This window comes from Saprolegnia parasitica, assembly GCF_000151545.1.
Source record: "Saprolegnia parasitica CBS 223.65 unplaced genomic scaffold supercont2.94, whole genome shotgun sequence".
NCBI classification, from domain to species: Eukaryota; Oomycota; class Saprolegniomycetes; order Saprolegniales; family Saprolegniaceae; genus Saprolegnia; species Saprolegnia parasitica.
Window position 1 is genome coordinate 34,648 of NW_012156488.1, and position 16,095 is coordinate 50,742.

A 16,095-nucleotide genomic window follows, 5' to 3' on the forward strand; every position below is an offset into this window, starting at 1 on the left:
ACTTGAGCGACGTCTATTACTTTGATGCCATGGCGGCATGGATCACGCACGCGCTGCAGACGTATGGCTGGATGCCGCTCCAGGACGCACTCCAGCACCTGCTGTCGCGCGCCGGCGCCACGTGGCTGGGCGCGGCCAAGGGCGCCGAGCTCTTGCGGCATCTCGCCGACCCGCGCAGTGCACTGCACACGCAGCCATGTGCCCGCGAGGGCCTCCTCGACTGCTGGCATGCGCTTCTCCACGCGCTCGTGTCGATGCCCGAGGCGCCAACGTCGGTGCCATCAGCGCTCCTCCACCACGGGCTTGTCCTCGAAGCGTACTTTGGCTTGACGGCCGAGGCGAATGCGACGTGGCTCGGCGCCAAGCTGCCGCCGAGTCTCGTGCGACATGTGGATGCATACCGCGCGTCGACGCTATCGACGCTGCTGACGAAGTACCCGACTGCGTTCCATCCGATTTGTTGCGTCGCCGTTGCAATCGACCCGCTTTTGAACACGGACGACACCGCGTACTTGCAGCTACGTCCTTGGCTCCGGACGGTATTTGCGACCTTTCCAGGCTGCTTGGCGAGTCTCAACGGTATCCTCGACGATACAGTGCTGGCCGCGGTTGTTCGTGTCGCTCGAGCTGCCCATGCGTTGCCGCTGGTACTGCAGCACGCGCAGGCGTGGCTTGGGCGGTTCATCTTGCCGGCTCTACTGCAGCTCCTCGACGATGCGCCGACACTGACTGTGCTCCGTGACCCACTGTTGACGCTTGTCACGGCGTTCCTGGCCGACGACGTCGACGAGGACCATGACCATGAAGAGATGCGCGAGAACCCGCCTGACGTGGTTGAAATGCTGTTGCGGGACGAACTTGCGGTGCTACAAGCGATGCTGTTGCTCCTGCGTCGTCTCGACGGACCGCTGGACATGTGGCGACGCGCCGTGGCGACGCATCGTCAGCTCCACGACGTTGCCTTCGCTCGCTACGTCCTCGTGCCGCTTCATCAGATGGTGCGAGACGACGACGACGATCTCGCGAGATGGCTGGCGACGCTGGCGCGCCCCGTGCTGCAACGCCACCTGGCCAACGATATGGCGCCCAGTCGCCCAAATTGGGTCATTCCAAGCGTCCAGCTGCCGTGCGACTGCGTCCAATGCACTGCAATCACAAGCTTTTTGTCGGACGAAACGCGGTCGCTGCTCAGCTTGCCCCACATTGGACTCTGCCCCTTGTTCAGCGCTGTCGAGAAGCGCTTGCCGTCCGAAGGCGTTGCCATCGACGAGAGTCCGACGGGGTCCCACGTCGTGCTGCAGAAGCCTCGCCACTGGATATGTTACGAGCACGCTTTGGACGTGGCCGGCCTGGCGGCCTTGGACGCCACCGACGAAGACCGACACGCAGCCAAACGTCAGCGCCGCGGTCGGTGTGAAGACTTAACCATTGAAATGTAATAGTGCTAGGAAGCTATACCTCGGGTTTTGTTGATTTGGGGTCGTGTGGTGGCACATCAAACCAATGCATGCACCAAGTCCTTGGCCTGTGATGGATGGCTTTCGTATCGACGATGTACTGCACTCAATAGACGCCGTGCGAATCGACTGATGGTCTCGATCCGCCGAGTCGTTCGGAAGTGTCCCGCCTGTACGAAAACATAGGGCGACGGACGTTGTCGGCAGCCGCCTCGGTTTTGTCTGCACCACGTTTACGCATGCGAAATCAAATGTACAAGTTGTCTTTAATTCACACAAGGCGTTTCGAGCCGACGAGTTTCGAGCCGACTAGTTGAGGAGAAAGGCCAGGCACATGCGGTCAATCGGGGGATGTCGTCGCCACATTGTTTGCAAACGCACGTGCTTTCGCTGGCGTCGTTCGTCTCGCTGCCGCGCGCACTTGGCTTCGTACCGCGCCTTGAGTCGGGCGAGCACGAGTTCGCGGTGGCGTTCATAGTACCTGCGTGCACGGGCGCGATTGCGCTCGCGTGTCTGCGACGACAGCGTTCGTTTCGAGGGAGTTGGTGTTTCTTCCATGGACGACCTTGCCAAGTGCAGCATGCAGACAGACTGCGCGTTGAAAGTGCAAAGGGAAAAAGGGCAAGACAACCGGTTTCTTGGGCCAAAACCGGCTGGGACACCCTGGAAAGCACGTCGGTTAGCAAACGTTCGTTGCAGAGTGTATGTCTTTCTAGCATCGCATTGGATCATGATGGCCCATTGAAATTGCAACGAACAACTCGGTGTCGAGCTTGTTGGGTGGTGTCGAGTATCCTGGACGCACTATCCATGCAATGTTGGATATATCCAGGGTGTTGTTCGGATGATGACGGCAGCTGCACGTACCAGAATCCGACAGCGCATTGCCGAGGCGACCAGGAAGTTTGACCGTCGTCATGGCGGTCAAGACACGTCGGGTGGTCCTTCACTCACTCTCCACTATGGTACAAAATGTGAAGGCTCAACTACTGCGTCTAGCTGGCGTCTAGCAAGCAATATAACTGTATAAGGCTTGTGGCACTCGAAAGTATATCCGGATACCTCGGCTGCTCATTCTTCTCGTGATTGCCGGTGGTAAGGCGCTCCGGATGGATAGATCAAGATCGCCAGCCCGACCACTCTCGACCAATGCGCGTGCGGTATTCAAAACCGCCAATCATATCTCAGATATTGCTTTGCAAGTGGCCAATGAACGTGGCCCAGTATTTGGCTCGGTTAGCTAATCAGGAACAGTGAGGCGCTAGGGTGTCGTCATGTTGTCGTGTCACTGCAGCCACCACACTGTTTGTTGACGTACCTACCTCGCTTCCCCGCAATCATTCACGCATCATGCTCGACACTCCGCACTCCACCACTAGAAGCAACCGTTCCCACGGCGCAGAAACCTCGTTGGGCGTTGTTGTATGGGTTTATCAAACGAGCGCGTTCTTATTACATCTTTCATGCGACAGCTCGAACACCAGTTGCGGGTTCAAATTCAGGACCCCGGCTGCGTTACCCGTCCGTTCACCGTTTGCTTGTTCAGGTACTTTTGGATCACCCGGCGAGTGGGGTCCACCACGGGACGGATCTTTCTGTTCGCAGCTCACTCCCAACGACCAAGTGCTAGTGCCGACTCCCATGCATTCAGGCGTAGCACTCACTACGTATGCGCAGTCTTTGGGTTAGTTTTTGCTGCCTTGATCTCAACGCAAACACGTTTGATTGATTAATGTACCTTAGAATCTTCCTTCCCCTCGAGTGCCAAAGTGACCCCTTGTGAGGCAAATGCAGGTACGAGGCACCAGGACGTTCAACATTGCCATTTCCTAGCGGAGTTGACATACAGCAATAGTAGCTCTGACGCGCAGCACCGATGGTCCGACAGCAGTGGGCCAGGCAGTGGGTTGTGCTATAGTGTCCCATATCGCATTGGCAGCTACTCTACAGTACGTAGTCAATCCAATTATAGTAGTACGTCGAAGCGATTTGGGTCCTCGAATGGCGCAATCTAGTTCCTCGTTGTCACCTACGCTTGGCATCGCTACTGCTCAGCATGCAGGCAGCTGTGGGCGCTTACGGGTCGTTTGAATGTACAGGGAGTGACCTCACATCTTCATCGGTATATATAATCAATGGACTGTCATTGCATTTCGGTTGCATGAGTGTGCACTGTGGGGTGCGTCGATCATTGACGAATTTGAAGTGGTGTTTTTTGGTGAACCAGACGCGCTGGTGCGTCAAACTGGGAGCATCAACATGTCGGAACTGCGAGAGTCCGTACAGGCGCACAAAGGCAGAGACTTGTGTCTTCAGAGGCAAAATGTAAAGTGTATTGGGTTCATTATGTAAACTGGATAATCCAGTGGTGCAACTACGATCGTTGCACACTATCCAGACGTAGCCGATGCGCGATAGGATAAGAATCCTAACACAACACGCACACTTTTTTGTCCGATTCCGACAACGCAACAAATGAAAGGTTCATATATAGTTGTACGAGGTTAATTGAGAATGAAGGACAAATCCAGAGGTCCCGCGGCCGTCGTTCTCTCTTGCGTCGATAACGCTGTAGTACTTTCGTTGCCTCTGGTCGACGGGAGCTCACGTGTCGTAGTCGGCACATCGACTTTAAAATAGCTCTCGAAAAAGCACCGGTGCTTTTCGTAGTAGGCTTTCGTCTCGGCCTCGCGCTTCTGCGCATATTTCGACTTGAGTTTGGCGAGCACCTTGTCACGGTGCATGGCGTAGTACTGCTTGGAACGCTCGCGGTTGCGCTCAAGCGTCTCGTCTGATAGCTCGCGCCTCGTCGCCATGGCCCACGTGGTTCAAATCTGAATGTGAACACTCGAAGGAATTGGAAGGCTTTTTTGCGGTGGTCCGCGCACCGTGGGACTCTCGCCACGGGGTCGGACGGAGGACGGACGCTCGTAGCTCATGGGAGCTGCGGACTAGGGACATTTCGTCTTGCGAGGTGTGCGATGTGGCATGGTCCGATATACAACGACTTCGATTTGCAACACAAAATGAACCCACGTGTCCAGAAGAAGACGCCGCTATCCTCTCAGCTGCGTTTTCGTCACACCAGCCAACCTACCAAGTACTACATTATAGAAAGGGCGACTACCCGTTCAATGGTGGGACTAGCACAAACGTGTGCCTCTTACATCGAAGAAAGGGAAGAGAAGAAGGATGAAGTTCGATATGACGTGGCGATCTTGTGCAAGCAGTGCGCGGTAATTGTGCAACATGGCATGACTTTCCTGGTTTTCATGCTGGTTTTTGCTTCATAGGGTGTACATCACGAAAGGGTATCCACCTTGAATTGACGACAGGGGTAGGGTCGCTGCGCCACACGCTCGCCAAGCATACCCAGCTCGTCAAAAACCTGCTGCTAATACACATGTAGTATGCCGCAACCATCCCCTGCCGCAAGCCTATCCGGCTATTTACAACGAGCACATTCCTTTCAGATTAAAGAGGTCGACAACGAGGAGCAACCAACTAACCCGTAGCGGTAAGCGCGGTGGTATATTGCCTCGGCAGTGGCTTACGCGACCTAGGAGCAAGTGCACCGTCAGCATCCAAGACGTGACGAGATGTTTTTGCCTACCTCGCAGCTCCCGTCTGGCACCTACGGCGGTAGACCACCAGCGCTGGCAGACGCATTGCCCTTCGTCTTGCGCTGCAGGAGGAGCTCGTCGACAATGGCGGCGGCCGTCGGGCGCGCTCTCGGGTTAAAGGCCAAGCACTTGTTCGCGAGGTCTGGGAGCCAGGGCAGGCACGTTGCACTCATTTTCGGACGCAGTTTGCCCAACCGAACGTTCTCCTCGATCGCGCCGCGCTTCTCGACCGGGACATGTGAATACGGCTCGGAGAGCGTGTCCAGCTCGGTCAAGACGACGCCAAACGAGTAGATGTCGGCGGCCGTCGTGTACGGTCGGCCTTCCCCTCCATGCCCGGGCACGCGAAGCACCTCGGGCGCCATCCAGTACTTGGTGCCGGTGTTGGACGACATGACGCTGTCTGTGTCGAGCGTCCGCGCCGAGCCAAGGTCGCCGAGCCGGACATAGTGCGTCGTCGAGAGAAAGATGTTGAGACTCTTGACATCGCGGTGGATGAGACCGCGGGCGTGCAGATCCACGAGAGCCAACGCCAGCACAAGCGCGACGTCGATCGTCGAGAGGTCGAGTTCCACAGGTACCTTGTGTTTTTTGGCCTGAATGTACGCGTGCAAGTCGCCAAGGTCCATGTACTCCATGACCATGGTCGGACTGTACAGCTGCCCGCGCGGCTTGAACGTGTGGGGCGCCGCCGACTGGTTGTCGAGGAATCCGATCAACGGCATCAAGTAGGGCGACTTGGCCCTAGTCGCGCTAGACCGTGAAGAGAAGAGGGAAAGGAGGGATAGGTTACGTTCGCATGGCGGCGACTTCGCCTTGAAATTCTGTCATGATGCGCTTGTTGGGGAACTTGGGGCCTTTTAAGACGACGTCCTTGCCGTGGTACGAAGCCGTATAGACGGTCACGTTGGGCGTCCCAAAGATGGCCGCTCTGACGCGGAGGTCGGTGGCCAGGATCTAGTTGACAAAACATTAGCATTTGCAGAAACACGAATAGCTTTCAACGAGAGTACCAAGGCTGGCGTTGGGTACATGCGCGGGTAGAGCACTTGCGCGACAGCGTTGTGGCCGCGTTGGATCGCCACAGCCAGTAGCGTCTTATCATCTTGCTCCTATAAACCCAGACACTCGGCCCAGGAACCTGCAGCTGAAATATGCACCGGCTGCATGGTCCAGACGTCGACGTCCATGTCCAAAAGACAACGAACAGCGACCTCGCGTCCGTCCACGACGGCCCGCAGCAAAGCTTTGTTGGTGATCTCCTGCAATTTGTCGAATCTGTGAGCTAAAATCGTGATAGAGAGACAGAAGGTACCGGGTCTGTGTCGTCCAGAACGATACCAAAGGCCGCCAAGAGCGCGTCCCGGATACCGCGTGTCTCTGGTAGCCCTTGCGTCGCGACGTGCAGTAGGGACATGCCCACCTACGTCACTGTAAAGCCGAGAACGTCATGCCATCTAGCTGTCTACGCCATTTGCCGAGGGCAGCGGAATCGACGCGTCGGCGTCAAGGCTCAAAAGCAGCTGGACCATGGCACTGCGGTTGCAGTGCACTGCCAGCGCCAGCGCCGTATATCCCTCCTACGACGCAATCGTCAGCAAAGGGTGACCAAGTACAAGCCGAGTACCTGGTTTGTAGCGTTGATGTTGACAAAGGGGCTTGCAAGGAGGAGCGTGAGCAGCGTCGGTTGGTCCGTCTCGACGCAGTCGTGCAAGAGACTGCTCAAGTCCATCTACACAGATATCGATCTGCTAGAACGATGTGTGCGGCTGCGTGAAGCGGGTACTGTCATGTTGATGTTGCTGATACTATGGAGAAGGCGCAACACCAGTCGGGCCTTGGTCTTGGCCACGGCAGCCGCCAGCACCGTGTGGTAAACCTACGTACATGGGAGCGCGGGTCAGCATGGCGCTCAAAAGAAAGATGGTAGAACCTTGCGTCTGGTCTCATCCGTGACACCGCCAAGGAGCGCCAGGAGCAAGTCGGCATCCTCCGCTGCGACAACTCGGTCGACCACCTTGAGCTACGAGCAAAAGATCGAAACTCACGTGGTAGGTCGAGGCGCCGTACTACGTTGTCGGCAACGACGCCTTCGTGCAAGAGGGTTGTGGCGGTCGTCCAATGGCCCACACGCATGGCCTCTGCGAGTGCGGCTTCCTACGCAAGCCCCTAACGGCACTGTCAACAACAACGGCCCGACGCACCTTGGATGTTATCTGGTTGTCCACACTCTTTAGCATATCCTGAGTGTCCTTGGTAAAGCTTTCGAGGCGGGCCTTCACATGTTTGCTCGTTGCGAGCTGCACTGCAGTCTTGCGGTCCTAACCCGACGTCGTGAGTCCAATTCCCGTTGGCCCAAGGATGTACAGTACCTCGTTGCGGGCCATGAGATGAGTCAAGGCGGCTTGGAGGACCACACGATGTGCCTTCAACGACGTGTACGTCGCGTCTTTCGCCTCGGAGACGGGAGCAAGCAGAGACAGAAGCATTTCGACGATCTCGACACTGTTGCTGGCAGCGGCAAGCATGAGCAACGTTCTGCCTCGGTCCTGCACCAGACGTGTGCTACCCGAGTTGAGAAGCTAGAGAGCGTACGGTAGTGTCCGTCAAGCGCTTGATATCGTCAGCGAGGAGTCGTTGCAGCACCGCCACCTGACCGGCAGCGGCCGCCAGAATGGCCAGCATCTAAACCTCATCCATATGAGATGCCCATGGGTGATAAAAGTTGACGGACCTTGGTGTGCTCTGCCGATGCTGCGCATCGCTGCACGTACGACAGAAGGACGGTAGCAACTTCGGTGTGGCCACTGTTGACGACCTCGATGTAGCTCGCTGCGATAGCTGCCGCAATCGTTTCGGGGGCAAGCATCGTCAACAGCAACGTGACCGTGTCTGCGTGGCCACTTTTGGCCGCCAGAGACACGAGCGCCGAGCCCTCCTAACCCATGGCCATGAGCAACACGAAAGGCGCGGGAGGGTGCAATAACTAAAACGCACCGACGCGCCCACTCTGGCCCCCGCGCGCCATAGTCGCTCGACCACGCGTGTCGCTTTGGCAGCAACCGCCAATCGCAGTGCAGAAAAGCCCGTGGTCTAGTGCAACGATGCAAATGACCTGGAATGTGTCGGCTCGACCACGCACCGCGTCTGTCGTGTTGACATCGACGCCTTTCGCCACAAACCGTTCAACGTCGTCGTCGACGCCAGCGCGCACGGCCGCCAAAAAGAGTTGCTTCTCATCGGCTTCCGCATCGCGCAAGGTCTGCAGGACGTTACGAGCGTGTTGCTGCTTTGCTGCAAGCGCCAACGGTGTCTCGCCCACCTACGTGGATGGTCAAGTGGTCGATGAAAAGCCTTGATTGTTGGCTTGCACAACACACCGTCGTTGTCGCAAAGATGTTGAAGCTGTTCTTGACAAAGACTTGGATGACGTCGCGGTTTCCGGCGAAGGCAGCCTTGTGCAGAAGGCTCCATCCCTCCTACCATACGCGTCACGGTGCTGTACGAAGCGCATCGGAGAGGCATACGTGTGGCGCAGGGCCAAGCGACGCTTGGGCCTTCAGCAACCGCGCGACCATCGCAGCGTGGCCACTTTGGACGGCGACATCCAGCGGCGTACAGCCTTCCTATACAACACGGCAACCGATAGTACTCAAGATGGCGAGAGCAGTGGCGACCGTACGTTGTTTGTACTCGTGAGGTCGATGTGGGTCGCTCTCTTGAGAAGGACGTCGACGATGCCTGCTTGGCCGCTGGTCACCGCGCTGTGCAGCGGCAGATTGCCTCGCTAACGACAAGTGATACGTGTCATTCGGTATGGTAACAACCAACGATGGATCCTACCGCATCGCGGCGATGCGCGAGCGAGGCGTCCTTTTCAAGTAGCCGCTGGACCACGGCGGTACTGCCGCTTGCAGCCGCCACGTGGATCGCCGTCTCTCCGTTCTAAAGTGCAGACGCTATGGGATTTGAAGTGGCGAAGTGCGGTACGTTGTTGGACGATGTGAGCGAGACACCGGCACGAAGGAGCTGGTTGACGTCGTGAACCTTGTTGGTCGACGCTGCATTCAGCAATAGCGCGCCAAACCCGTCATTTTGAACCACCGAGCCCTAAACGTTTTCTTACACTGCGAAAGGATGCACTGCAAAGTGCTACCTCGTCAAGCAGGTCCAGACGTGCGTTGGCGTTGACAAGGGCGCGGACGACACTGCCGGCGTCTTTGGCGGCAATCGATGCGAGCGCCGTTTTTCCTTGCTACAATGGTATGGACGATATTGTCATTGACGTTTGCGGTAGTGTGTGTACCTTGTCGGTTGCGTCAATGTTGACATTTGTTTTCTTAAGGACCTTCTGCAGGAGCTCGAGGTCCCCCGTCGCGGTGACGCGGTGCAGCAGTGGCCGATCCGTCTACAGGTTTTCTGGTATAGGAGACATGGATCGTAAACATGCCATTGCGTACGTCGTCGAAGAGAGTGGCATCGACCGTGTCTTGTGACAAGAGGGTCTTGGCGTCCGAGAGTCGTCCGTCCTCCAGCGCTGCCCCAGCTAGCGATAGCGATAGCAAGCCGTCAACATTTCTCTCGTTTGCATGCGAGTTGGTACCTTGGCTTGTCTCTGGCGACGGAGATGGTCGTGCAACAGCTGAGCGACGACGTCGTGCTTCTTGTCAAGGGCCACGCGCAGTAGTGTCTGGTTCTTCTACAGCAGCAGGTCGTCCTTCTTGTATCGTTTTCAATGCGGGTCGAGTACGTAGGTGGTTGCTTCGACGTTGACCTTGGCGTCGTTCAAGAGCAGACTGCTGAAACCAAGTTTGTGGCAAGCTTCAAGTAGCTCGATACTATACTATCTATGCGTCTGCACTTTGAATGCGATTGTAGTTGTACAGTGTAATACTACAGAACAAAGATGGCGCGGCAAGGCAGTTGTCAAGCTGGAAACGTCACACTCGCCGCACCACACGCGCCGCGTCTGGGAGAGCTACCTGGAGAGCCGAGTCGCGTTGGCTGTAGCTTACAAGGAGGTCGTGGATCGAATGGTCTGTGATCTCGTGGCGCGCTTTCCAGCAGCTGCGAGGTTGCCCATCACGCCACCGTTGGACCTCTCTTTTACGGGAAGAGTGCACTGTACTCGGTGGGGTCTTGAAAGAGAATGGATCGTGTTGGGTCCAGGTTATCCATCGTGCACTGCGCATTGGTGAGAGCTTCAAAACACGCTATGTAGGGTGTCGTCATGAGCTATGGCCTAATCGCAAACGAATGTCCGTGGAGTACGATGCGTTCACGACACATATTGTCAAGTCCAAAATGCTCCGAGGATTCAAGCTTCTCGGTGCATTGCTGTGATTGATTGATACAGTATATCATTCATTCGGCCACCGAGCAGATCGCAGTTCCCAACTTGCGACCATGGCTGACCCGACGCGTGCGTTTGGCTCGTTCAACGATTACAAGACGGACGTCGAGCCGGTACTCGCGGACGCCAACGTCCTGCAGAAAGTCGTCGCCGCAGAGCGAAACCTGCGCATGCCAGAATGCATCGGGCTGCTCCACGACATTGCACGTCTCCTCGAGTGTGCAATGGTTGCGTCGCATGGCCAGAATTACCACGCGTCGATCATCGGTCTCGCGATCAAGTACCAGACGCTGGTCGACGCCCTACGCAGTGCGAGCTCCACGCACCTTCAAACGTCAATGGAAGCTCTCAAGCACCTCAAGCTGGCTTTTTTTTGCCTCCAGAAACACGAATGCGACGACGCAAAAGCGCTGCTAAAGGCGCTACCCACGCTCGCCGCACGCTCGGAAGAGGTGGCATCTGCTCACGAGAAACAGGTTATCGCCTTCTGGCGCGACGGCATGGCCCGATTGAATGAGGTACTAACAGCCAACGCTCACATGAGCTGCGCCGTGCGATTGGCCGAAGAGAAGCCCGCCCACGGTTGCCGAGCCCTGGCGCAGCTCGAGATGACCATAACGGCGCTCGGTCGCATGAAGACGTGCTTTGAAGACGTGCGTATGTTTTGGGCGATGTTCAAGGAGCACTGCTACAAAATCGCTGGCCCCAACAAGATCTCGGAGGCAAGCTTCATGGCCGTCGCCCAAGAAGACACTGACTTGCTCGTCGAGGCCATGACCAAGGAATGGTACCGGTGGCTCGCGCTCGCCAAGACCAACTACACGGCCATGTGCGGCATGAACGACGTCCAGACGACCGTGCGCCGCATCCTGTCGACATTGCCCAACTCGGCGGAATCCAGTCTCGTGAAGGATTTGAAGTCGAAACTCGAAGAAAATGCCGCGCTCCTCCAAGCCCAGATTGAGGAACAAAGAAATGCCACCGTCGCTCTCTACCTACTCTAACTCATGTAACGATTCGTGTGTACTAGTAGTACGAAACCAGTGGGTAAAACCAGGGGGTGACAACCATGGGGTAAAACTATTAAATCAGTGGGAAAGCCGATGTTGTGGCTATGTAACACCACTGATGTTCCGCCACACTGAGAATCTGGGGTGTCGTCGGCGCCAGTGCGTGCGCAGAGCGCCCGGTCCCTGTCAACCGTTCTTGTAATGTCGTTATTGTCCAAGTACACATGACCGCCTGTCCTTTATGCATCGGCTCGTCCAGCGCAGTGTGCGTCTTTCCGCACACCAACCCAATATCATAAGCATGAATGGCCATTCGGTCGCGCCAAATCTTTCAAAAACTGCAGACGTCGGGGACATGGATACAGCGATGGACGTTTGCGAGGAGCTTTCCGCAGTGTCGACGGTCCGACGTGTCCGTGTTGCGCTGTCTGTCCGCCACAAAATAACTAAATAGTGTATATATTATGTACGCTAGTTCAAAATGTAGGCCAGGTCGAGCGCATTGAGGGTGGTGGTGGGGTGGGGTGGTGACGACGGGGGTTCCGTGTCCTTGTTTGTCGGCGCCAACGGGTCGACTTGAAAGTAGCTGAGGAAGAACCCGCGGTGCTTCTCGCAGTACGCAGCGGTCTCGGCCTCGCGCTTCTTGGCATAATTCGACTTTAATTTTGCAAGCACTTTGGCGCGGTTTTGCGCATAGTACTTTTTCGACCGCTCCCGGTTGCGCTCGAGAGTCTCTTCTGTGAGGTACCGCTTGTAGCGGCGCGGACTTGACGCCGGGGACGTGTGCATGACGCTTCGAATTGCAAACTGAACCGGGCGCGGTTTGTTCCGGCCAACGCCCCGGGGCACGCGGCCATGTCGCGCCCGGGTACCCGGGGCACCGCTCGCACCCTCGCAATCATTGGCATCTGGATGCAAACCATGATTCCGAGGAGAGCTCCGTGGTCCACGGTCCATTTCGCATATCTTTAGTGCATTACGGTACCACTCTGCGGCTTGCCAACGAAGTGGGGACTGTCATCTATCCTTCTCGTCGCCCTACACGCGTTTGCGTCTGTGCCCGCGTCTGGTGTGTCTTTGCGATGTCTTGATGTCTTTGTATTTTTATGTTACCCTTGCGTCCTCTTCACGACTTCTTGAGAAGAGGGAGCTACTAGGCAGAGAGGTTTTTGCTTTGCCGTCGGCTGCGATGTCAGACGCGCCGACGCGGCGACGATCGTAATCGCTGAGTGGTAGGGATGTGGCATGGGTGGCGTCACGCGGAGCTTCGCGGACGCGCTCTCTTCTTCTGCACCGTCTACGAAATCTTGCAGGTCCCTGCGTCGGTAACGCTTTGTGAGCTTGAAGACACTTTTCCTATGTACACTTGGTGTCGCCGTCTTGCGATGTGTTCCGAGGTCTCCCCTGATGATACATCGAGCACGCGACAAAGGGCAATTGATAGGAGGTCATGCGAATGTGTGAGGCATCCAAGACGTGGCTGTAACTAGTGTAGTAGCGGCACAAGAACGCTCCCTACTGAAAGCTCCGAGGAGCCCTCTGGATGTTGCAACGGTTCAATGTAGATCTGAGTCGCATGTGTGTGATTCGAAGAAGCACCAGACGACGGACGATCGCGCACGTTCCGTCCTTGCGCCAAAAGGTTGAAGTTGGGAGAAGGGTGAATCGTTGAGCCATCGTCTTCAACTCGCCTCGCGGTCGATGGAAATCTGGTCGACGTGGAATCGTTCCTGCCAAGCCGCTTGTGCATGCTGTCGTATCAGGCGGGGCGTTGAGACCAACGACGCGCCCTGCCCATCATAGAACCCACCAAAGATGGTGTACAGTACAGCCTCTCTGCGACAGAGCACACGGCAAGGATCCTAGGTGCATCCTAGAAGACACCACGTTCTTCCACGCGCGCGGGTGTTTCTCCCGCGCTGCTTCTTGACGCTGCTTGCTAATGATGATGAGAAGGTAGTTTGCTTGGGCACGGAAAGGGCTCTCGAACCACGTCTAGTCGACCTCCTGGACGCACATAAACAGCCGTTTGGTTGCCTTTGCGGAGCGGCGCAACTGATGGTTGTGTCGGAGCAGGCCATGCGATCAATCTCAATGGCTCCGCGCCTAGTTGTGGTAGTGGTGCTAGGTTAGTTCACTTCAGAGCTGCTTTGCACTCTGCACTACGACCAATCGTTGCTGTGTTGCATTCACTCCTTGTGTGGTCGAAAGGCTTGTCAGTACCACAGATATGCTACTGGTGCTCCTTGTAGCATGCTGCAAGGGGTAACATGCCACACAAACACGTCACACACAAAGTGTAGGCTCCGTGGTATGCCATTGGAGGATCGAGTCCATCGTACCAACGCGCGGGCCATTAATGAACTGTCTTGCATGCTCTTGCTTTCATCTTCGCGCACGTAGCAGTCTCATCCCAACTCATCCCGTAGCTGTCAAATTCAATGCACGTATGTGTTCGTAGGCGTACTATGCACTGGCAAGGTTATGCCCACTTTGGTGTTACGAGGTCCTCGATTCGCAAGTGCCAGCCGCGGTACTCCATGTACGCGCTGCAGAGATCCATGTTGTCGTCTCATACAAAGCATCCATGACGGCATGACAAATATCATCGCACTTGGAACCGGGAGTCGGTTTTAGATTGCCTTCCTGCAGCACGCGCAGCATCGGAGCCCGTTTGCGTTCTTGCAACACAACAGCAGGCACGCGCGCCACCAGTTCATGATGCGGACTTTCGGCTGGTCACAAGCTGCAATGGCTCACGACGTACACGAGCAGCGACGGCACATCAATGTCGTGGCAGTACTATCAAGAAATATGACAACTGACGACCCGTTGCAGTGGTACGCGTACTTGTATGCAGTCCGCGTGCCACGTATGTTGCACTTTCCAGCGTGGCGGTTTCAAACCAACGACAGCCGTCCATTCAAAAAACATGAATTTCGTGTAGATAACGGTATTACATGGCCGCGACCGCGACTGCAGCGACGGTCAAGAGACCCGTCGTCACGCTGGCGGCACTGGACGTGGGCTTGGGCGTCGGCGCCTTGGTCGTCGTCCCCGCCGAGCTGCCAGTCGACGACGACACAGACGAGGGCTTGGTCGTAGCTGCGCCAGGCACCGACGTCGTCTTGTTGCTGCCCGGTGCGACCGTCGTCGTGTTGGCCGACGCCGAAGACGACGCCTTGAAAAAGTCCGTGTACTGCTGGAACGTATACGCAGCCATGTCGGCGGTCGTCGTCACCTTGGGCGTCATCGTGAGGGCACACGGTGGCTGGATCGACGCGAGCGCCTTTTGCACAAAGGTATAGTACGTCGCGCAGTTGGCCGACTTGGCCATCAAGTCGAACTGCGCCGGTGTGACACCGATCATGCTTTCGAGCGCGTCTTCGGTGACACCGGCGTCCACAGCGCACTTCTTCCCGCTCGGCTCGGCGGCGTCCTCGACGGTGTCCCAAGCATTGTCGACAGCTTTCGCTGTGCACAGCGCAGCCGCCGCCGTAGCAGGCGTGGCACCACCCGTCGTCGGGGCGGGGGCGGGCGTCGTCGCGGCCATCGTGAGCGCAACGCTCGAGGCAAGAAGCATCATCGTGGCCGTCGTCTTCATGGTTGGGGTCGGGTGCTGGGGTGTTGGGTAAAAGATATATGAACGCTTTGAGCGGCGACGCCACCTTCTCTCCCACCGAGCCAGACCGAGGGCATGAAACAGCTGACCGAGAAGAGGACGAGGCATACATACTCATCCCGCACCTGCTGTCGACCGGCAGTCTTTCATACTGGATGTACGTACCTCTGATCACCATCTTGTCGTCTCTGGGTATACGGCAGCGTACCGGTACCTATGCAGCATGGGTACACGACCGTATACTAAGCTTAGTACAGATTCTAGCATAGGCTATGCTTGAGTCGGAAGTGGATGCTATCTCAGCATTCTCTGTCCAGCCAGCTTTGTGGCAACTCGGAGAACCCACCTGCATTCTCATGGATATCAAATTTGATATTTGTGGATATCAAATATCCACAGAGAAATGTGCAAAAAATTTGCACATTGTCTCTGGCCAGTCTCTACTCCCTCTCTCGTTAGCATGCCGTATCTAGTTGCAGTTGGTAGTAATACTATGATGCCATGGAGCCAAGCCGGGAAAAAGATTGTCCCTCTGCTCCATCACTTTCCAACAACCCATCGACAACCACCACGACTCGGTGAGAGGCAATGAGTAGAGACTCGTGGCGAGCACTTCTCACAATGTCAACGAAGTCGTAAGCTCGCATGGCGCCAGTGAGCTGTAGATGTGCTCTAGAACCGCTCGGCTACAGGGTACCTGCACTGCATGACCGAGAACGCCATCCATCGGCTCCGTGACAACAAAGGCATCCTTCTTACCAGGCAGAGTGACCTTATCGTGTCACAAAAGGTCGTACTCGCACGTCCGCGTGCCACGTACATTGCACTTTCCAACGTGACGGTTTCAAACCAACGACAGCCGTCCATTCAAAAAGACGTATTTTCGAGTACATAGAGGCTTACATGGCCGCGACAGCGACCGCGGCAAGCGCCACGAGGCCCGTCGTCACGCTGGCGGCACTGGACGTGGGCTTGGGCGTCGGCGCCTTGGTCGTCGTCCCCGCCGAGCTGCCAGTCGACGACGACACGG

General features: G+C 56.4%; 6 protein-coding genes across 6 annotated transcripts in view; 2 read left to right on the forward strand and 4 right to left on the reverse strand.

Moving 5' to 3' along the window:
* SPRG_22317 (hypothetical protein) overlaps positions 1-1,439 on the forward strand; it is a gene marked incomplete at both ends in the record, with an annotated part of 2,051 nt that extends 612 nt beyond the window's left edge. The window contains one exon of the mRNA XM_012352242.1: positions 8-1,439. Within this exon, the coding sequence (XP_012207632.1) occupies positions 8-1,439 (1,432 nt within the window). The remainder of the gene's footprint in view (positions 1-7) is intronic.
* Positions 1,440-3,961: 2,522 nt separating this feature from the next.
* SPRG_13014 (hypothetical protein) lies at positions 3,962-4,396 on the reverse strand (the record flags this gene model as incomplete). Its single annotated transcript, XM_012352209.1, has 2 exons — positions 3,962-4,255; positions 4,346-4,396. The coding sequence occupies 2 exons, from the start codon at positions 4,394-4,396 to the stop codon at positions 3,962-3,964; spliced, it is 345 nt and encodes a 114-aa protein (XP_012207599.1).
* Positions 4,397-5,091: 695 nt separating this feature from the next.
* SPRG_13015 (TKL protein kinase) lies at positions 5,092-6,270 on the reverse strand (the record flags this gene model as incomplete). The annotated part of the gene is made up of 4 exons (XM_012352210.1): positions 5,092-5,824; positions 5,874-6,037; positions 6,094-6,192; positions 6,241-6,270. The coding sequence occupies 4 exons, from the start codon at positions 6,268-6,270 to the stop codon at positions 5,092-5,094; spliced, it is 1,026 nt and encodes a 341-aa protein (XP_012207600.1).
* Positions 6,271-10,486: 4,216 nt separating this feature from the next.
* On the forward strand, positions 10,487-11,437 carry SPRG_13016 (hypothetical protein; the record flags this gene model as incomplete). Its single annotated transcript, XM_012352211.1, has 1 exon — positions 10,487-11,437. The coding sequence occupies one exon, from the start codon at positions 10,487-10,489 to the stop codon at positions 11,435-11,437; it is 951 nt and encodes a 316-aa protein (XP_012207601.1).
* Positions 11,438-11,914: 477 nt separating this feature from the next.
* Positions 11,915-12,300, reverse strand: SPRG_13017 (hypothetical protein; the record flags this gene model as incomplete). The annotated part of the gene is made up of 2 exons (XM_012352212.1): positions 11,915-12,236; positions 12,281-12,300. The coding sequence occupies 2 exons, from the start codon at positions 12,298-12,300 to the stop codon at positions 11,915-11,917; spliced, it is 342 nt and encodes a 113-aa protein (XP_012207602.1).
* A 2,035-nt stretch (positions 12,301-14,335) lies between these two features.
* SPRG_13018 (hypothetical protein) lies at positions 14,336-15,082 on the reverse strand. The gene has a single exon (XM_012352213.1). The coding sequence runs from the start codon at positions 15,045-15,047 to the stop codon at positions 14,400-14,402; it is 648 nt and encodes a 215-aa protein (XP_012207603.1). The 5' UTR covers positions 15,048-15,082; the 3' UTR covers positions 14,336-14,399.
* Positions 15,083-16,095: the final 1,013 nt, after the last annotated feature.